General features: G+C 51.8%; 1 protein-coding gene across 1 annotated transcript in view; it reads right to left on the bottom strand.

Moving 5' to 3' along the window:
- SEZ6L (seizure related 6 homolog like) overlaps nt 1-22,215 on the bottom strand; it is a 187,151-nt gene that overhangs the window by 31,963 nt on the left and 132,973 nt on the right. Inside the window, 2 exon segments of the mRNA XM_030335829.1 lie at nt 21,365-21,422; nt 21,425-21,502. Of these exon segments, the coding sequence (XP_030191689.1) occupies nt 21,365-21,422; nt 21,425-21,502 (136 nt within the window).

The raw sequence follows: 22,215 nt of genomic DNA, 5'->3' as shown, positions 1-22,215 counted from the left end.
CGCTGATCCTTCCCACGAGCACACACGGTGCCTGGGTTTGGGGAGGGGACTGGGCTTCTGAAGACTCACGCAGGAGATGGTCTCTTCTGCAAGGAGGTCTTTGCACAGTCGCACGCTGCATTGTCGGTAAAATTGCCTCCAATGCTGGTGACGCTAAGTGCCGGGCACTGGGCTACATGCTGGGGGTGCGACACGGGCCTTTCATCCTTTGATGCAGAGCAAGCTGCCTGCTTGCTAATTAGAACCTGCATTTTCATGTCAGGTGAAATGATCTTCCATTCATCATGTGGCAAAGTCCTCAAAATCAAAGCCAGGTATCTATTATGTGTAGGGGATGGGGCAGAGGGTGGGATGGGGGCACCTTATTCATGAAATGTACTCAAACCTGCTGTCAATATTCATAACAGGAAAGGATGACACATTGTCAAATACGTGAATGAAAGAAAGCACCTTGACACTAAATATCAGGACTGCAATGGACAGTTAATAATCCAGAAAGCACTTCAATGTGCCAGAGAAACATGTGTTATGTTAGGTGTGCCAGATAAAATTGATCTCTGATTGAAAGAATGCCCGATAATTCAGTGTTGGCTGGAGACAGCTATTAACTTATGCCTCTTCCTTCTATTCTCCTTCTTCCCTTCCCTTTTACATCTTTCCCCTCTTCTTGTGTCTCTCTCTCTAATATTTTTGAACACCTACTAGATGCCAAGCTGTGCTCACAAGAACCACAGAGGGGTGATATATTTAGACTAGGAAGGAAACCAGGTCTTGTGGTAGCAGTTACAATCAACGCACGTGCAGAGAGAGGAGACTGGGGGAATCATGGCGGCCTCCCTGGAAGAGGTGATGCTTCCTGTGGATGCTCAAGAAAGACTGGAGGGCTATAAGGACACAGAAGGCTGGAGGGCTGTAGATCCAGACCAGAAGGGCTTAAGGAGCCAAGTTTATGTGTTTGGATCTCATCTTGCTTGGGATGAAGCAGCTAGACACTGCCTGAGGAGATGCATTCCAGGAAGTGGCCCTGAGCAAAGTTCCTGGAACTCATGCAGGAGTGACAATAGCCATCCCTTGTGACAGCTTCATCCAGTGCCCATGGGCAGGGGTGGTCAGGGAGGGCGGAGGAGGGTGGAAACCACCCATGGTGGTGCTTCCAGGAGAAGGAACAAAAACGACAGAAACACAAGGAACACTGTGGAAGTGGTGCTCACAGAGGGCAGGGGGTGTATTTTATTCCCCGGCATCTCTCACATTTCTCAGGCAAACTTGCCCAAGGGCTGATTTAGGGACGTTCTAACTGTCCCCATAACCTCCATTGGCTTCCTTGGCACCACTTTCCTGATAAAAGCTGTCACTTGCTTTGCATGTGTGGCTTCAAGACAGAGCCATAGACTCATCATACCCTCTGCCAGTTTCCAGCTAAGGCTATCCAGCCTCCCACCCCTATTGTACTGAAACTCCAGAGTTGCCGCCTTCTCTTGCACATGTCGTAGGTGCTCAAATATGCTATGGTATGAAAGAGCCTGCCAGAAAGTCTATCTTAGAAGCAGAAATAGTGAGGTTGATGTCAGCTCTGACCTGTGATAGGGAAGAGCCTCTTAACTCTAAGAACCATGAAAACATCAATCGTTCATGAAAGGGGCTGGATTAGGCTGGTGTGAAATGTGTAGATCTCGGATATCATTCCGAAAGCTGACTTCACAGCCGGTCTGCTGGTAACAGTGGGTTCCAGAGAGTCTGCAACTTGCCTTTACTCTATCATTCATTTCAATGATCTAAATGCAGTGGAAACATCTCCAAGGATGCAAATAGCTTTTCATTTGAAAATCCTAGCATCGCTCTTTGTCCTTTGTAAGCAGGAAGTGGTGGTGCGCTGGAAAGAGCACACTGCCTTGGAAATCAGAAAGCTTTGGTTGATTCCTGGCTCTGATACTTGCACGGAGGGCATGTGGTTTTTCTGATGTTCCTTGTCTGTGAACTGGGCTTAATATTTCCGGCCTATGTCATGGGCTTTTGGAGTGAGATAAGGCATGCTGAAAATGTGGAATTCTAAATCCACTGACAGCACCTGAGCAAGTCTGGTCAAGTCATTTGAATGTTCTGCATTATGAACATCACCACCATCAACCTCACCACATCATCACCACCATCACCACCATCACCATTACCATTGCCATTATCATCACCCCACCATCACCATCACCCACCAGCATCACCAACATCTAATCTCACCACCATCACCACCACCATCATCATCACCATCACCACCACCATCATCACCACCACCATCACCATCACCATCATCATCATCATCACCACCATCATCACCACCATCATCATCATCACCACCATCACCACCACCATCATCATCACCATCATCATCATCATCATCATCACCACCATCATCACCATCATCACCACCACCATCATCATCACCACCATCATCACCACCATCATCATCACCACCGCCATTATCTTCACCGCCATCATTGTCACCATGATCATGATCATGCTCTCTTTAGATTGCTGCTTACAGCAGATGACTTCCATCAGTGGTTCTCAACTAGGGGTAGTTTTGTTCCCCAGAAGAGAGTTAGCAATGTTCAGAGACATGGTTGTCCCAGCTAGGGGGTGTCACTGGGGAGTCAATGACAGGGATACCGTTAAACATCCTACACTGCACAAGACAGCCTTCCACAACACAGAATCATTTGGTCAAAATGTCAACAGCGCTAAGGCAGAGAAACACTGACTTATGTGAACGCATGCTGTAAACCGTGTGCAACAGACTATTAACTGCAACTTCTATTGTCCTGGGATTCCAGCAGAAGTCCCCTGAGCTAAGAATAAGCAAATAGGTTCTGAGTATTCCTACTTTTGAAAGCGCTATTGACTGAAACTGGGTCCTCCAGAAGCAGAGCTGAGCAAAGACGAATGTCTCCTGGAGTCAGGCTGGTCTGGAGGCCACCCCAGGCAGCCACTGGTGAGGTGGTGAGGTGGAGGAAGCAGAGGAGCTAATATATAGTCATCGATGGGGGAGTTCCATTGTGGGCCCTGGGCTCCAGTCCCGCAGGAACAGTCAACAATGGTGTAGAACATACCTCGGGGGAGAGGGAACTGGGAATTCATCCTCCAACACTGATCCCTCATTGGCTGAGGGTTGCTCTTAAGTGTACCAACCCCCAGCACTTCTGGCCTGCCCACGAGGTGCTTGCAGTAGGAAGCTATGGTAGGTACACCGTGGCAAGTGCTGTAGGACTGAGACAGGGTATCCATGGCACCTGCCTCTGCCATCAATGCATCCCTTCCGACCTGCGCCCTTCCCCCTCTCTAGCTTATAGAAGGCGAAGCATTTATTGGGCTGCTAAAGAGGCTTGCAAGAAGGACCTACTCAGCGAGTGTTACTCGGGAGGGGGGACTAGGGGAGGGGAGAAGTGTTTCGTCTTCACCTTAAGCCTGGTGAGGAGGGCTTCAAGGACACTTGGTGCTTGGCAGGTGCCTTTGGGGCTTGGGGACCAGTGACTGACTGCATTTGATGCTCATCAAGAGGAGAGTAAGGACTCTCAGTCAGACTGGAGCTGCCTGCCTGCCTTGGGGCAGAGAGAGACAAGAGGGGAAAGGAGGCGTTGGAGTGAGCTCCCCATCACTAATGAAGTAGGGACAGGAATCATATTTCCTGGGTCCAGATGTGGACCCTGAAGAAATGAGCCACTGTTGGGTCTCCTTAAAAGTGTCCCCCATCCTGAAAGGGGGATGGGATCCATCCGAAAGGAAAGCCAAGAGCAGCCAGGACTCAGGAGACGTTGCCCCCATCAAGTTCCCACGACAGAGAAAAAGCCCAGCATTCTGTATCTTCCGTGATGTGACCGTGCTGTCCAATCAGGCTTTTTGGGAGTAGGAGGCAGTTCCCCCAGGCCCTCCCTACTGCAGAATTCCCAGCCTAAGGAGCCCTGTGGAGGGCGCGGGGAGTTGGAAATGAATGATGGTTTAGTAGACTGAGCCACACTTGTTATGACAGAAGACCTGTAAAAACTAAGCTTCCCCCCCAAGAAGTGCAACAAAAAAAAAAAACCAACAAAACAAAACAAAAGGAAACAGACCATGAGTGATGGCGCAGTGAAAGAGTAAGGTCTCTCTGCCTTATCCTTCTGGATCCACCTTCTTCTTTCTCCCCCGCCCACCTCAGAAGACAAGCCTGCGTTTTGCTGCCCATCCGGCTATATTTAATTACACGGAGGGCATCCAAGGTCCCCACCGCTGGGCTGTCCTCAGCAACCGAGACAAAATGCAGAATTACAGCCAAGAGACTGGCCATGGGGCACAGCAGGGGCCTTCCATCGAGGACTCCAGTGAGACATCGGCCAGATAACAATCCAGGGAGGTGCTGAGAAATCAGGATGTCAGTTGACTCCAGAACAGACATGGGATGGATAGATGCTGGCAGGCAGGTGGGTTTGAGGGGACTGGAATTGGGTGTAGGCAGGTCCTCTGCAGGGAGGATGCCGCAGGGACAGCCCCTGTCTCCTCCAGTCCCTCTAGGGGGCCAAAGGGCCAGGCTTTCGTGGAGTTCCAACCAGGAGACCCCGCTCCTGTGTCTCCTTCCTGCCCCTGTCTTTAATTTTTCTCCATCCCCCTTCAGTTGGACTATAGGGAAGCACCTCCTTGCCTGGCCCAGTCTCTCTCCTTGGCAGCCAGATGAATCCTTCTGAAACATAAATATGGTCCCCTTCACTGAACGGATGAATGGAGAAGCAAAACCACAGTGTATCCCTACAATGGAATGTCATCCAGCCACAAGTAGGAATAAAGCATGGACGCATGCTCCATCATGGGATGAATCTTAAAGACTTTCTGCGAGTCAAGAATCCAGTCTCGAGAGGCTACACAGTGTATGATGCCTTTGATAAGAAATACCCAGAATAGGTAAAGCTGTAGACACAGAAAGCAGCTTGGGGTCAAGCTGCTGGGAGGAAGGGAGGAAGGGAGGAAGGGAGGAAGGGAGGCTGGGAGGAAGGGTCGCGGACAAACGGAGACGGCTGGGTGAACAGGTACACGGTCCGTTTGGGGAGGATGAAAAATGCTTTAAAATAGACGCAGGGGTTGGTTGCATGACAGTGTGAAGGTACCCAGTGCCACTGAGCTGTAGAAGTTGCCGACGCCCCCCATTCTTCTTTGATATGCTGGTTGCCAGACTCAAACCCTGTACACCACAACACCCCTGCACTGCCCGATGAGACACTCCAAAGCCAGCCCGTGGCCGTGACCTGCTGGGTTGTAGCTTCCTCTCCTCCCACCTTGACCCTGCTCCAGGCACATCCTGTAGCCCTTCCAGGGTCGGAGCAGTCATCTGGGGGCACGCTATCCAGTGCCCCACTTTTGGCATCCTTTTCACCTTTCCAGTTCCAGTCTCTACTCAGCCCAACAAAACTACCTTTTGGGCTACCTCATGGGCCAGATATCTGAGTAAAGATCTCCCAAGACCCTCATTTAGCTTTCAAACAATGCTCAAGCACTCAAACAAGAACTCCACACGCTAACAACTAGGATCATCCCTGTTTTAACAGCTGAGGAAACTGAGGCTCACGTAAGAGTCAGACCCAGGACCCTAACCTAGGTCTGTTGATGCCAAAGCCCGAGATGTGAACATATGTTATACGATGTCCCATGAAAGCCACATATACGTGTCTCCAAAAAGTGTGACTAGCTTCAGTCTGGCATCAGGAAATTTGTGAATAGAACATTACAAACAAAATCTGCAGGATGAGGAAAATCCCCGTTGCACTGCCCCTGGCATCCTGCTGAGCCCTATGTCCTTATGACATCATTGCTAAAGGTCATTCGATTAGACCCATCATTTCAACCTTTTTTTTTTCCTACCAAGGTAATATTTCTTCTCTCTAACTCCTTGTTTTAAAAGACCATCTCCTAAGCATTTTGCATTTCTTGATAACAATGAAATCTGCTTCATTTTGTTGCCATTATTGATGGGTCTAATCGGGTATGTAATAAACCAGCATTAACTGGTACTTAGTCTGGGGGGCTTCATTTTGGTAGATAGGAGATTTCTGTTAAGGTTTTTTTTGGGGGGGGGCATATTTAAAAAGACACTGGGCACCTGGCTGGCTCAGGTCGGTGGAGCATGTGTCTCTTGATCTTGGGTCGTGAGTTCAAGCCCCACGTTGGGTGTAGAGATTACTTAAAAATGAAATCTTGGGGCACCTCAGTAGGCTCAGTCGGTTAAGTGTCTGACTTCAGTTCGGGTCATGATCTCACAGTTCGTGGGTTTGAGCCCCGCGTCGGGCTCTGGGCTGACAGCTTGGAGCCTGGAGCCTGCTTCGGATTCTGTGTCTCCCTCTCTCTGCCACCTCCCCCTGCTCACACTCTGTCTCTCTGTCTCTCAAAAAAATGAATAAATGTCAAAAAAAAGAAAAAAAAGAAATCTTAAAGAAAGAGTCTGGGGAGGACGCATAAGAAACCAATTACCGTGATGGCCTCTGGGGAGAGGCTCAGAGGAGGGGGTTGTTTGCGGTTTCCACAGTAGACTCTTGTACTTTTGGATTTTGAATCATGTGGCTGTATTACCTCTTCAGAAAGGATAAAAATAGCTCAAGGGACCCCCATTATTGCTTTCATTAGGGTCTAGAGAGCCAGAGAGGTTTCGGCGAGGAATACGAGTTTGGTTCTGACACAGATGGGCAAACCTTCTATGGAGCGGTAATTCTCTCGGCCAGCAGAGGGCGGTGTGCGCCTAAGCATGGTCGCGATTCGCATTCCCTGCAGCAGGTGCCCATTCTTGCCTCAGCCAATCAGGGGCCCGGATGTGGGGGGGAAGGTGGTAGGTGAGCTTTATAACTGTTGAGCTGCCGCCATTAATATTCCACAGAGGTTGTAGAAAGCAATGATGAGCAAGCCACCTTGCTTTCCTTTATTCCTTTTTAAACAAACGGCTGACCCTCGCTTAGAAATCTTTTTTTTTTTTTTTTTAAAGATTTTAAAAGGCTTTCCCCGGTGGCGTTCGCAGGATGATTTGAGCTAGACAAACGTAGTTGAAATGTCTAATGGTTATGTATTTATTTAAATGTGGATTCAAAAAAAAAAATATATATATATATAAATATACGGTCTGCGCATCAAACGTCTAATTTCATGGACATTATTTTGCTTAGGGTAAGCCAAGTGAAAAAGCAAGCCAATTTATATGCAGTTTAAGGTGGGGCGGGGGGAGATAAGAGTAGCTGGTTAATAGAATGGGTCTGTGAAGAAGCGACATTAAATGCACACAAGAATGTCCAGGTTTTCAGCCTTCCTGGACTCCAAGGGGTCCATGGTCGGGCCCACAGCTCACTTCTGCTGTCTTCAAACATCTTTGTACACCAGACCCTTTGATGCTCCTAGAACTGCCTTAGCCCATGCTGGTCCCTTTATTTGGAAGGCCTCCCCTCACTTTCTCTGCTCGACAACATCTAATTCATCAACATCCCTCTGTGCTCCCGACCCCATCCTGCACTGACAGCGATATGATAACCAGTCAAGGTTTCCATAAGGCTCCTGATGCCCGGAGCTCTTCTGAGCACCTCACACATCTTATCCTCGGACGAACCCTGGAAGAACTACCATCCTCACCCATATCACAGAGGGGGCAAACTGAGGCACCCGGTGGTTGAAGAAGCGCAAGGAGGCTCAAAGAGCTGGTCGTATAGGGCAGCCAGCCTCCAAATCGTGTGGTTGGAAGGCAGAACCTCTCTCATCTCCCACACTGGCTGGCTAAGTTTCCCTGAACGTACCCCACCTCTCCCCAGTGTCCCTGGGGCCCAGCACAGGGCTTGGCACAGGTGAGACAAATGTCGTTTACATGAATTATGGTGAATTTTCCTCCATTTTCCAGATGGGCAAACTGAGGCTTAGAGGGTTTGCATGACTTTAAGAAAACACTATGCTGCAATTGAGGCAGGACCTCTGTGGGACAGTAGAGATGGCGAGGAAATAAAGTATAGGATTTAAATAAGGGAGAAAAAAGAGGGACCCAAAGCCCATAAATGCAGTTTTAGGCGCGTTCAAATTTCTCTTAAAGACCTCTCCAGAGTTCTCTTGTGTCTGTTTCTCATGGGATCCCCTCCACCACAGAGCGATGTCATGAATCCCATTTTATAGAGGAGGGAAACCGAGTCCAGGAAGGCCCAGGTCCAAGGCCTCCGTGTGCCTTCATGATGCCACACGGCCACCGTTAAACACCCCTCAGCACCGTGGAATTGCTGAAGGTCCCTTTGGCCCAGTGCTCATTCGGTTTCAATTAAATTTGATTAAAATGGCAGACGGGACAAGAAACCATGTCAGCTCCAGGGAGGACACAGAAAACCAATCTTTCTGGCCCCCTAAAAGGACACCGGAGTGCATAAAAATGAGTGGTTTTCTAATTCCTTGTTTGTGCTTCCTTTCCTTATTCCCTCTCTCCCCGAGATATTCACCAGGTGCTTGTCAATGTCAGGCTCAGGAACCAGCCCTCTGCTGCTGGGTCTCAGTCCCGGCTGCACGTGAAAAGCTCTGGGGAGATTTAAACACTCTCGATGATGCTTAGGCTGCACCCCAGACCAATGAGACCCTCAACATGTCAAGGGGTGGGCCCCCGGGTCAGTGTCCCTCCAAACTCCCCAAGAGGCTGAACCAGGACCCAAAGGCGCTACTCTGTGCTGTGGTTTCAGAGGGGATGACACCCAGTCTCTGTTCTCCACTGCCTTTCCTCCTTTCTCTGGTTTCTCCCCCTGTCCCCCTCTCCACCAATTCCCCTCTCATACCCGAAGAGAATGGGAAGAAAGAGACTCCTGGGTACACATGCCTGTCCTCTGGGACCACCCATGGGCTCAGCTGCTTCTGATTTCCACATCCCTGGACTGAGCCATCTCAGAATGCGGTGGGCAGAGCTTGGTCAAGGTCAATGTCAAGACATTTCACACCCAGCATTGTGGACCGGGGAAAAACCCAGCAGCTCCTGGCTTGGTTTGTCTCTGAAAAAGTCAGTCTCAACCCATCCTGTGAGTTTTGCTCCGTCTTGAGAGGCAGTGGTAAGGAGAATGGGTTCTGGTTCAAATCCTAGAGGTGCTGATTTCTAGCTGGGTGACCCTGAGAAAGTGGCATAACCTCTCTGAGCCTCAGTGTCCTCGCCTGTAAAATAGGGATAATATTGTGGATGGCTGTTAAAGAAGGTAGTTAGGGCCAGGAATTCAATTAAAAGAGCATCTTTTGTCTTAAAAAATATTTATGATGAGTGACATAGCCTGTAAAGGCAGGAGGGGAGTGTGGTAAGGGGGTGTGGCAACAAAACCCGGTGTCATGAGATCGCACAGGGGACCACCCCCTTGGCCACTTCTCTGCTCTGGGGCTATGGACAAGTCTCTTGCCCAGCCCGGGCCTCAGTTTCCCCAAATGACAATCCCCAAATCCATGAACACTAAAACAATGAATTAGCAATGGCCATGATTTCCTCAGGCTTCAGGCTTTCTCCTATTCAGAGGGTCGGACCCCACATTTTCCCCACTTCCTGACTCAGCGGCAGTGAAGGCATCACCGTGGGAATACCAGGATTCAGACATAGGTTGGTGAACCCTGGGTTTCTGGGACCCAAGAGTGACCACGCACAGGACCTGTGGCCTTTCCATCACTTCCCTGTGTGGAGATGCCCACACCTCTTCCTCTTTCTGGGGAGGAGCTTCTCCAAATTCATAAAATTCGGGGGCTCTCTGGCCTCTTTCATTAGGACCTCTAAGTCAGGGTGCAAAAGCTGACCTTGAGAGAGCATAATTGAGGGTTAGATTGGGATTTGTTGTGGGGGGGTGGCAATGGTATATGTGTGTGTGTGTGTGTGTGTGTACAGGGTGTGTGTATATGGGGTATATGTGTGTGTGTGTGAGAGAGAGAGAGATGTGTATGCATGTAGGGTGGCCATCTGCACACCGTTGCGCACACCACGCGCAGGAGGGGGGCCCTGGGCTCTGCATGGCTGGAGGAAGATGTTTCCGAGCTGTCCCCAGCAGGAGCTGACAGCTGCTGGATGTGTCCCTGTCATTCCGAATCCCCATCCTGACACACACATTGAAGGCATTCACTTGTAAACCTTGGTGTGGGTTCATCTGAGCTGCCGAAACACTGCCTGTAAGCCCAGTGCCGGGTTGGCAGCGTGGGCTCTGCCCGGGCAGGTTCCCCCAGGAAAAAATGACCCGTTTCAGAACCTCGAGGGCTCACCCTGAGCTCTCCGGGAGGCACCAGGCCGGGCGCCCCGGGCTTCCCCAGGTCATGGCTGTCAGAGGAGCACAGACAGGGCCTATGGACAGCACGCACTGCCTGGACCGCAGCCTGCCCAGCCGCTGGGCTGCCCAGAACTCTCAAGGGAGTCTGGCTGCCGTCAGGATCACGTCGGTTGCCACTGCGCAGAGCAGTGCGGGCCACGAGCTCCGTGTCACACGGCCAGGTCCGAACCCCGGCACCCTACGTCCAGCTGGTGAGCCACCGGGCCCCTCTGAGCATTCGGTGTCTCCATCTGTGACATGGGGACGTCATCGTGTGGACTCCTTGGTTGCTCTGAGGATTAGGTAAATTGACAGAGGTACTGGGCATGCAGAGAGTCTGGCTCGCGGTCAGGGCTTGATCCGGGGGAGTCTGATGCGATGCCAGCCACCCGGCGGGCCCTCAGGAAACACCCCTGAATAGTAAGTGAGTGAGGCCACTGCATGTCAGGGATTCATGAAACAAGCAGCTGCGTCTCCCTAGGATGTCAAATCTAATCGCATCAGAAGGGCTCGAGCTCCAAGGTGTGCACTAGCCAGGTGACGTCCCAGCTCAAGGCAGGCGGCGGGTCCCTTCCCACAGCTGCTCTTGCTTGATCACCAAGGCTGGGAAGAGTATGGAGGGGCTGAGGAGCAGGAAAGGGGCAAGTGCCGGCAGAAGATAGATTTACCCTGGAGCTCGTGCTGTCCTGTTACCACTGGCCACGACAGCCCCTTGCACGTTGCAGGAGGGGAGTAATCCGTCAGGTGGATGCCTGGGTAGCACTTCTGCAGGAAACCATCCTGATTCCTAGCTGTCATGCAAACGTCAAGCTCGGGGGCAATCAACCTTGTGAGTGCGTGCGTGCGTGCGTGCGTGCATGTGTGTGTAAATGGAGCTCAGTGTGTGCACATGCCAGAGAAGGAATTAACAACAGCATCATCATCACAGCTCACAGCTGCCAATTAAATTACTGAGTATATGTAATATACCAGGTCCTTGCCTAATGTTTCATTCTCTCAGACTCTACGAAGTGGGCACCATTATTCTCCTCATTTTAAAGAGAGGAAATTGACATTCCGGAAAGTGAAGTGACTCATCCAAGGTCGCACAGCCCATAGGGTGGACGAGCTGGGACCTGAACCCGAGACTTGCCAGCACAAGCCAAGGCCTTTTGCTCTCTCCCGCGTGTTGGAGGCATTGTATGGAGAAGGAAACGTTCCCCGAGCCTTCGCAATTCCAGGGACCAAGTGCTAAGCACAAATCTCGTCTCCTTCACTTCCTAGCTATGGGATCGGAGGCAAGTTCTTCACCTCTCTGAGCCTCGGATTCCTTTGGTAAAGTGGGGAACCGGGAGACCCGGCTTCTGACCCTCACTCTTCCCTGGCTGAGGTAGCTTGAGCGCAAACCTGATTTCAAAGCTCTGCCCCTCTCTGCGTCCGCGATCCTTGCAGGGAGGCTTTGGAGCACCTGCCATCAGGAGGAGTCTGGGTCTCCACCCTTTGAATGTGGGCCGGCCCTGCTCTGTGGCTGTTATGGGACACAGAAGATGATGCTGCTGTGCCAATTTCTAGTGTAGGCTCAAGAGGCCTTGGGTGCTTCTTTCATCGTCCTGGAACCCTGGGAGTCATGATGGGAAGAAGCTCGAGCAGCTGTTGGAGGAGGAGAGACAGGCGGGGGCAGAAGAGCCATCCTGGGCTGGGCCAGCCCAGACTGTCTGATGGCCACCCCCCCCCCTCTAAAAAAGACCAGTCACAATCTGCAGAGCTACCTACCCAACACATAGCTGCCCAGAGAGGCACATGGAGCCGGCGGAGACCAGAAGAACTGCCTTGCCGACTGGCAGACTCGAAAGAAATGATACAAGCTTGCTGTTTATGCTGCTGAGTTTGGGCTCATTTGTTATGCAGCAGCGCTGACTGACAGAGTAATCTTGAGACAGTCTCTTCCCGTCTCTGGGCCCCCAGTTTCTTCATCTGCAACAGGATGGGATTCGGGCTCCCCGAATTTTGCCGTGATTTCTAGGATTCCTTACAACTTTCGGCTCCGGGGAAATCCCATCTCCCTCCACTAATGGATTGGAAGGTTTTATTTCTACTGTGGCCATTCCTTCCATGATTTCCGCTGGAAATCTGTGCTCCTGGCATCAATGTTGCCCTTGATGTTGGCTCTTCCTTGTTGCCTGGACCTCAAACTGAATTCTTACAGCCCAAAGCAGCTATATCCCTGTTTAAAGAAACTGTAGTGCCTCTGGACAAGGTACTTAATTTTTAGGGCCTGGAATTAACTTAGCACAGAACAGGTTGGCAGTAGCTGAAGAGAAATATTCCACGGCTATCAATCATATGGTTACTGGGCTTTGTTATTAGGTCCTTTTATTTCCTGGTTAGAGAGCTGTGTTGAGGCCCCATAAACAGGGAGGGATTTGGGGTTGGGCTCCAGAGCAGAGTCAGAGAAGGCAAGCCGGAGCCTGGCTGAAATTGTTCCTTCCAGAGGTATGTGTAATTTTGCAAAAGATGCCACGAAACGGAGGGGGCGGGGAGGGGAGACATCTCTCTGAGCCTGAGTTTCTTCTTCTGTAAGATGGGGTCAGGGGATTCTCCCTTGCGGAGCACCTCACGACTACTTATGGTGTGGTTATAACATTGGCCTTGGCCCAGGAGGCCTGAGTTCGAGTCCTGACTCGGCCCCTCCCCAGCTGTGTCCTCAAGTGACTTCATCTCTCCTCAGCCTCAGTTTCCCTATCTGTAAAAGGGGAGTGCCACTGTGACATCATATAGGTTTCCTGGTAAGGCTTACATGATGTAGTTTGGGGAAAGCACTCAGCGACTGGCAAACAGCAAGTGCTCAATGAACGTAAGACATCCTTTATGATGGTGTCGCCATCAATGAAATAAGGCATGTCAGGTATTTAGCATAAAATCTGGCACATAGTAAGGGGGTGAAAATGGTGTCAGCTGTGGTTATTTGCTTACTCTATGTGAGAAACTTTACTAAGAATACACATGTTATTTAATTAACTCACACACTTACCACCTCTCTCTTTATTCAACAGATATTTATTGAGCGTTTGCTTTGTGCCAGGCACTGGGGATAAAGTGAACAAAGTATCCCATTGTGAGGCCTGCCCGAGGCCACTGAGCTACTGGGGTGGCAGGCCAGGATTTAAATGTAGCTCTTTTTATTTTTATTTTTTATTTTTTAGAGAGTGAGAGAGAGAGAGAGAGAGAGATGCGAGAGTTGCAAATGGGGGAGAGGGGCAGAGGAAGAAAGAGAGAATCTTAAGCTGTCTCCACGTTCAGCATGGAGCCTGACTCAGGGCTTGATCCCATGACCCCTGGGTTCATGAACCCGAACTGAAATCAAGAGTCGGCTATTCAACCCACTGAGCCACCCAGGTGCCCCTAAACGTAGCTCTTTTTGACTCTAGAAGCTTTTGTGTCTCCCTATCATGTGGCGTTTTTCAAGATTGTGACCTCTGTGCTCAGCATCTACAGCTTAGGCTGTTTTTCTGGTCCTAACTCTGACTGCTGTGTGATGCTAGGCAAATTACTTCCCCTCTCTGGGCCCCTCCCAGCTCTTCCATTCTATGATGCCTTCACCAATAATTCCCTTAGTTTTTTAGTCTCCTTTCTATGCTTTACGGAGAGGGGGAGGGAGAGGAGAGAGGGAGAGACACAGAGAGAGAGAGGGACTGATTTCAGAAATCCTAAGTTTTAAAGGGCTCGTGTTCCGTTGTGTTTTAGGTAAGCTGACGGAGCTGAGAGGTACATGATGGGTTTGGGAATAGGCATTTGGGGTACGAAGGGGGTTTAGTCTGGGGGTTCCTGACTCGTTTTAAGATAACACACCGTCCTTCCCGTCTCTAACACCAACAATGCAAGACGGATGGTTCTAATTAACGCTGCAATTCGGGGCGTCCGTTTGCTGTCTAACGGTCCCTGCTTTCACTGCTTGAGCCCCCCCCCTGCTCACAAGGATCCCTCCTGGGGTGCCGTCCCCCACTCCAGCTTGGCCAGTTGACACTCTTCACGATGTGCTTGCAACTCACTCCTTCTGCACAGAGCTCACACAGCATCCTGCTAACCTCCCCACCCTCACCCCTCCGGCCACGGCCCTTAGCCTGCCTGTCTCCAGGTTGTCTATTTATGACACTCCTTCCCTTCCTGAGCTTTGGAGATTCTGGAGGTCTGGGAGCCTCCCCAGAGCATCGCAGAGACACACGGTTGGTCCCTCCAAAGCTTGTCCAAGCCCATAAACGTGGAGGCTACGGTGTGTGTGTGCGAACGTCGGCTCAGTCCTTCGTGGCTGTGTGACCTGAGAAAGCCACTTAACAGGCTCTCTGTCATTTGCAAATCCGGGACATGGTGACAATATATCTTCTAAGGAGTCCTGGTAATCATAGTGTCTGTTGATGAAGTGCCAGCTACGTGCCAGACCCCACGCGACACGCTGTGCATACATTATCTCTAATGTAGGTAATTTCCCCTCTGTAATGATCTCTCCCCACCATGGCTCTAATTTATGCAATTATTATCGCTGCATAATAACGCGCATGCTCTCTATCGCTCAGGGGTGTGAAGCATGCAGTTCGGGTTCGGGCACATAGTAGGTCCTTCAGAGACGGTGACTCGTCAGAGCCGATCTCCCAACGTCCCGCGGCATCCCACAGACCCGCCCAGTGGGTGACAGGGAACAACGCCCCCTCTCGCCTGCGTCGCGCGGTTTTGCGTCCTCGTGACTCAGCAAACGTTGCCCAGAACCTACTACGGGCCACCTACCCCGCTCAGTCAACAGTGCAAACGCCCTCCCCCTCACCGATGCGATAAATAACAATTTCCAACGCTTAGGCGGCCGTGAGGGGCCCTGAGGACAGAATTATTTTTACTATCAAACCAAATTGGTTTACTAAAACTGTCAGCGGAAACCAAGCAAGATAAATTAAACCCAGCAGCTCTCGGGCCTCACGTAACCCTCGCGGGTGAGATGCTATTTTCACTCCCTCTGTGGGAGAAGGAGGCGCAGGCCCAGATGCCACACTGCCAGACGCGCGCCAGAGTCCGCGGGGAGCGCCCGAGGCTGCTGACCGGAGGACTCGGCTCCCCCGTGCACCGCGTTAATCCCGGTACCGGCTTGAAACCCTTCCCCTGCTGCCCAGTCGCGGCGAGCGCAGACTCCCTAAAGCGGCCTTCAAGGCTCTGCCTGATTCACTGCCGCCCCTCCTGCGTCACTGAGCTCAGATTCACAGGGCTTCCTCGGCTCTTTTCAAGTGCGGGTGCGGGGGAGGCACCCAGACTCTGAGACACGGCAAGCAGAGTGCATTCCACTCGGGTCCCCGCTGTGTGGCCACGGGCGCCCTTCCCCTGTCCTTCCCCCTGTCCGAACCTCAGCGTACCCATCTGTCAAACGGAGGCGATGATGGAACCCGGTGCACGTGCTTGCTGTGAAGGTGCCTGCGATTGTGACAGCCCTGGATGCACGGCAGCGTTCAGCCTATGTTGATATTCGAGCCCCGAAAAGGAGAGAGGCGTGATCCTGCTTCTGGACCTTAGCGCATGCTGTTCCTTTGGTCTCAGACACGGTTCCCCACCCCCATCTTTGCCCGTCTTGGCGAGGGTTGTCCCTGAGTCGGTCCTACTGACGCTTTGGGTCCACTACTTCCTTGTGGCGGGGTCTGTCCCATGCCACCGCGGGGTGTTGGGCAGTATCTGTGACCCCTCCCCCCAACGTGAATGGCCCGGCCAGAACCGCCCCAGACGTTGCTGTTTCCCCAGGGAGAGGCTGCTTTCTCTGGACCAGGCTCACCCTCCCGACCCCGGGCCTCGGGGGCCCCTGGAGTTTCTCCTGTCTGTGCCGTGTCAGCTCCCGGTGTGGGCTCCTCCGGGGCAGGGCTGCCCCGTTCTCGCTCTCTGCCGGGGCCGAGCCTCAATGCCCCGTTCACAGCGGGCCCTCACGTCCATGAAACCGGATCGGGTGATTTTGATGGCACCTCAGTCCTAAGGCTCTGGGACCATGCTGGCCGTTGTGCTCTGTGGGGGCACGGAGGCCGCCCTGTGGTCTCACCATTCACCCTCACCCCGCATCTGATTGCGCAGAAGGACGGTATGGCCTCCCACCCCCACACCCACCTGGCTCGGGCCTCACCACTCTACCGACGGAACTGGCCATCACTGGGTTGGGGTCCTCACTCTAGATTCTGCTTCTAAGTCTCTGATGGACAAATCCTTTGACACTCTAACTCTATAACCTTCTCTTGGGGTCTTACCCTTACTGTTTTTTACACGATAATTTTTCAAAGTTTATTTATTCTTTTTTTTTTTTTTTTGAGAGAGAGAGAGAGAGATGACAGTGACAGCACCCAGTGGGGAGGGGCAGACAGAGGGAGAGGGAGAGAATCCCAAGCAGGCTCTGCCTTGTCAGCACAGAGCCTGACGCGGGGTTCCAACTCATGACACCGGAGAGATCGTGACCTGCGCTGAAACCCAAGAGTCCGAGCTTTATGTGATCATTTTTAGTCAAACTTTTATTCTTAGCATTGCTGGTCACGTAATAAATATGGGTTTTCTTGACAAAGGGAGGCCATATCTCTATGGTCTTTCCATATTGTTCTGAACTTTCCTCCCTTCTTGTACATAAGAGGCAGTTGGACATGAATTTGGGGCTAAAAGTCTGGCTCTGAAACTTCATGGCTGGATGACCATGAGAAGTTGTCTTTATTCCATTGACTCTTATTTATTAAGCACCTACTATGGGGCCAGGCATTGATTACATCCTGGGGTTACGGCGGGGAATCAAACAGAAACAAAAATCCCTTCTATTCCCACGGATGTGACATTCTAGATGGAGGGATGAAACACTTCAACAAATATGACAATGTGTGGGTGTGTTGGTGGCTCTAAGTGCCACCCACGTAGAAGAGTGAAGCAAGGTAAGAGTGTCAAGAATGACAGAGATGATCAAGGTGTTGGGGGAATCTCAGAGGAGGGGATTTTGTGAACAGAAGCCTATAAGAAGCTAGGGCTGTGAGCTATGCAGGCTATTCAGGGCAGAGCATCCTGGGGAGGGTATGGGGGAGAAGAGATAGTGCAAAGGCCCTGGGGTAAGTTTGCAGAACAAGGAAGCCCAGTGTGGCCAAATGAAGAAATGAAGCAGGAGGACGTAGCAGGGCTAGATCACATGGGATGTTTTGTAAGGACTTGGCTTTTATTCTAGATAAAATGTAAGCTACTGTAGACTTTTGAGCAGAGCGTGGTGGGACCTTGCCTTAGGTTTAACAGGATCACTCAAGGCAGCGGGTTACCAATAGCCCCAAAGGGGACAAAGCAGGAGCAGGGAGACCAGTGAGGATGCCTCTGGAATAATCCTGGCATGAGAACATGGACCATGGTGGTGGTGGGGGGTGTGTCACAGGTGCTTGAACTCTGGGCATATTCTGATCTCGAGTAGAATCAGCAGGATGTCACTGGGGCTCAGGTACAAGGTGTGAGGAGGGAGAGAAGAATCTGACTCACAGTGCGCATGCTGCAGCGGCAGCTCGTACTGGCCCACGTGAGTCAGTCGTTAAGCATCCGGGAATCTGGCGAGCCTGCTGGCATTGTCTGGTAGCTTGGAACGGCCATGGTGGGAGTAGTTACATGGAGGAAATTGGCAAATGTGTAACCAGCTTGAAATTGGCCAGGGGGGAGTAGTTACACCCAGGAAACTGGCAAATGCCATAATCAGGGTGTTTCTCCCCACCCACTGCCAAGGAAAGCCAGACGTTGGACACGCACCCCCATTCTACTCGTCTAGAAAATTCCCAGTCCTTTTGACCTTGGCAGCTTATGGTAGAATGGATGATTCTTCCCGAGATGGAGAGGATGGGGTGAAACAGGTTTGGGGAAGGGGAATCAGATCAGGAGTTTAACTTTGGGGTTAAACTCCTTCATCAGGAGGCCTTTTAGACACCCAACTTGAACAGGTCAGAAAGCAAGGAATAGGAATTAAACAGAATAGTTGTCTTGTCCCCATAAGATTACTCTGGGGAGGACACGAATTTACGTCTGTAAAGAAACTCACAAACAGGAAGTGCGCTCCGTGATGAAGAATCACCGCAATGAGAAAGAACTATGGAGACCAAGGCTTACAAACTGGTGGGCCCCTCAAATCTGGATTCTGGCCAGCAGATACTGTTTTTTTTGGGGGGGGGGTGGGAGTGGGAAGGGCCATTATTCTACAAAATAGAATTTAAATGATTTTAGGTGGGACGTACTATATCCCCTTCATCACAGACCCTTCCCCTCCTTATCGTCCCACACTGACCCCACTCCCCAGTAACAGAAATCACGCGCCTGTCCTGCAGGAGTTTGAATCGTTATTCTCTTGACTCGAGGCAACCCATTGGTTTGCAGAGAAGGAATGTGAGGCCCAGAGAGGCTTGGGATGGGTCCAGGGTTGCTCGGGATGCCCTGTCAGGGTACGGAGGAGGAAGACGGGGGCTCCTCTCTCCCGGCTAACAGTGAAATCTGGGGCCACCAGGCTGGCCGGAAGACAGAAAGTCTGCCCCCGGCGAGGGGTCCCTTCCTGATGCTAATGCAGTGGTGGCCTGGCTTTGACGAACATTTCTGCTTTAACTGCTCAGGTCCTGGATCGGCTGCACCACTGCGCGCCTTTGCAGTGGAAACAAAACCCATCTAGTGTCAAGCTGAAGGTTATTGAATGTTTGATGCCTAGAGGGAGTGAAAGGAAGGGCTCCCGGTTTCCTGTTTTCCTCATTCAGGCCTGTGACACCGAGGGGAGATGTGGGCCACTCTTGGTGACGCAAAACCGCCCGTCTTGGGGACACACTGTGAGGAGAAGGCCACTGAGCCCAGCAGAAGCGGGAGGCACAGACAATTTCTGGGGGTACGGGGCTGGGGGGACCTTCTGCAAGAGAAGCCAGGCTATCAGGAGTTGGATTCTCCTTCTCCTGGCTGAAGATTGAGGGGCTTTGCCAGTAACTTCTGGCGGCTGGGGTGCACCCAAGCCAGGACTACACCTTCATATTTATCATGAGGCAGTAGGAGCCACAGAGGCTTCCCACAGGAGACAGCTTTAGAATGGCGTTTTCTATGTGAAGCGTCAGCTAAGAAGACTCCAGGCCTCCCTTGAACTCTTTCCATAAACCCTACCTATTTCATTTTATTTTATGTTTAATGTTTACTTTAAAAAATTTTTTTAGCATTATTTTTGAGAGACAGAGAGAGGCAGAGCATGAACAGGGGAGGGGGGGGGAGAGAGAGAGAGAGAGATACAGAATCAAAGCAGGCTCCAGGCTCTGAGCTATTTGTTAGCACAGAGCCTGACACGGGGCTCGAACTCACGAACTGCGAGACCATGACCTGAGCCGAAGTCGGACGCTCAACCAACTGAGCCACCCAGGTGCCCCAATGTTTCTTATTTTTTTTTTTAATTTTGAGAGACAGAGACCTCAAATGGGGGAAGGGCAGAGAAAGACGGAGAGAAAGAATCCCAAGCAGGCTCCCAGCACAGAGCTCGACGTGGGGCTCGAACTCACAAACCGTGAGATCATGACCTGAGCCAAAATCAAGAGACAGACGCTCAACCGACTGAGCCACCCGGGCGCCCCTCCACAACCAACCCCTTCCCCAATATCCACGGCTCGTACACGGCAGGCGCGCACGTATGTCCCCACCCCCGCCCAGAGTTAATAGAGACAATCCAACCTGCTCTTCTCCAATATAAACTTGACTGCCCAAGGGGCAACGGTCAGAGCCTTTCTGGAGCCTACAACGGGGCCTGGCTCACGGCAGACCCTCGAGAACGAGGTCTTGCGTGAATGAGCACTTACACCAGACTCTGGAAGCCAGGGAGGTGGGAACAGGAGTGAGAGACGGCAAGGATGGGCGAGGGATGTTCACAAGCTGCCTCCGGCAGCCGCGGGACACCGATGTTCCAAGGCCCTCGAAACAGACGAGAAGCGCCAAAGCGGGGAGAGAAGCCCGAGGTCAAACCGCGGGGGAGTGAAGGGGATGGGATTCTGACCCAGGTTGGCCTGGCCCGAAGTCCGCAAGGGGCACCTGTGCGAGGTCTGTGCCTCTTTGATTCAACTGGGATAGAAGGTTCTGGGGCAGCCTCTGAGGGACAGCTTCAAAAGACGGTCACTCATAATTTTGCAAACGACTTCCCCTTGCCAGCCTCCTCTGCACGGCACGGCAGGCCCTGAGTCATGCTTCCCAGCCGACTGGGTTCTGGCTTCAGGCTTGAGGGGAGCGCTGACCCCCTGAGGCCCAGGCTGCCTCCAGAAAGGCTCTTCAGAGCTTGGCACTCCCCGCCCTGCTCTCCACTGTCCAAGCCACGGTGTCTGGGCCTGCCGGGCAGCCCTTTCTTCTGCTTCTCCAAACACCACCATCTGTCTCTGCTTCTCCCCAGCCCTGGGAGTTCAGGAGGGGGCAAGTTCTAGATGGAGCCTCTACTAGGCGCCCCCACAGAGTACAGCAACAGCCGCACAGCCAGGTAACTCTCCATTCATTACAGTGTTTCTTCACTCAGCAGTGATCTCCTGCGCACCTCACTATGTGTCAGGCTCGGTGCTAGACCCGGAGCAGAGCTAAATGAGAGCAAGCCCTCACTACGAGGACCTTCCGTTCTAGTTGAGAGAGACAGGTGAAGAAAATGAACTGCTACCATAGGCAGAGTACCTGTTAAACCTCCCCCCTCCTCCTGACTACGCAGGCAGTTCACAGGCTTTTTCTCGCCACAGGGCCTTTGCATGTTCTGTTCCTTTCAGATACATGTATTCCGGCTCGTCCGTTAGTTCTGAGCTTTAGTATCAGATCAGATCCTCAGGGAAGGCTTTTCTGACCTTCCCCTTTATATCAAATCCCCACCTAGAACATCGCTCACCAAAGTTACGGGATGTGATTATTGGTGCATTGCCCCATTTCATGCCTGCTTCCTTAGTAGACCTAGTGTCTGGAGGCTAGGGACTCTGTGTGTTTATGATGTTGTTTCTCCTGCCACTGGGACCCCAGTTCTTCGCACGGCCCCTGACACATAGTAGCTGCTTCACTAGCGATGGCTGAAAGAACAAAGCAGGGGCAGTTGGTCCCCCATCATAAACACTCACAACTGGATATCTAAGAAGATCCGTTTCTCTTCCCCCACGTGAATCTTCCAGATACATCTTCACCTTCCACGTACGGCTCTGGCCAGTTCGGGGACAGCACCACCCCGGCCACGGCAGAGAGCTCCCCGCCACATGTAGCTGTAGGGGACAGAGACGGACAGACAAGAGACAGACACGCTTGATCACAAGGAAGCCAAGATCGTAGCGGTTAAGCGCATGGGCTCTGGAGCCCGACAGTCACGGCTCGCTGTGCACCGTGAACAGGTGCCTGAGCCTCAGGCGGTCTGTGCGCGTGTGCGGGATGATTAAGTTGGGGCCGGCTGCCTGCCTCCTTCCGCTGAGGGTTGGTAGGGTAGGGGCTACGGGCCCTGTAGCTCTCTCAGGATCAAGGACAGAGCTCCCCGTTCTGGAGAATCCCCAACAGCCCTATTCTTGTGCAGAGTGAGTAGCGGCTAACGGATGCCTCATTCCATTCAGGTGGACCTGGGTTCGAATCTCTGCCCCCAACAGACTCCGTGACCAGGCATGAGCCGTTTTGGAGTCTCAGGTCCCTTCCTCCCCACAGCTGCAGTAAGGTCAGCCCTGACTCCGTCGGCTTATCCTGAAGCTTAACTGATTGAGCTCATGGGGGCGAATGCAGCACAGCCTCTGGCGCAAGGTGAGAGCTCAGTAATTCTTAGTGTTACTGCCGAAGAGCCTGGTTCTGAACTGGAAGGAGCGGTGTGGCCGTGCCTGGCGCCTGGCTCTTTAAATTCCACTCTGTTTACCGCTTTGGAAAGTTCTCAACGTGGCAGAGGCCAAAGCACCAATAAATTCCGCTCTGTTAAACCAGCACATTTAATACAGGGATC

This window comes from Lynx canadensis, chromosome D3 (assembly GCF_007474595.2).
Source record: "Lynx canadensis isolate LIC74 chromosome D3, mLynCan4.pri.v2, whole genome shotgun sequence".
Taxonomy (NCBI): domain Eukaryota; kingdom Metazoa; phylum Chordata; class Mammalia; order Carnivora; family Felidae; genus Lynx; species Lynx canadensis.
This window is presented reverse-complemented; position numbering and strand designations above follow the sequence as displayed.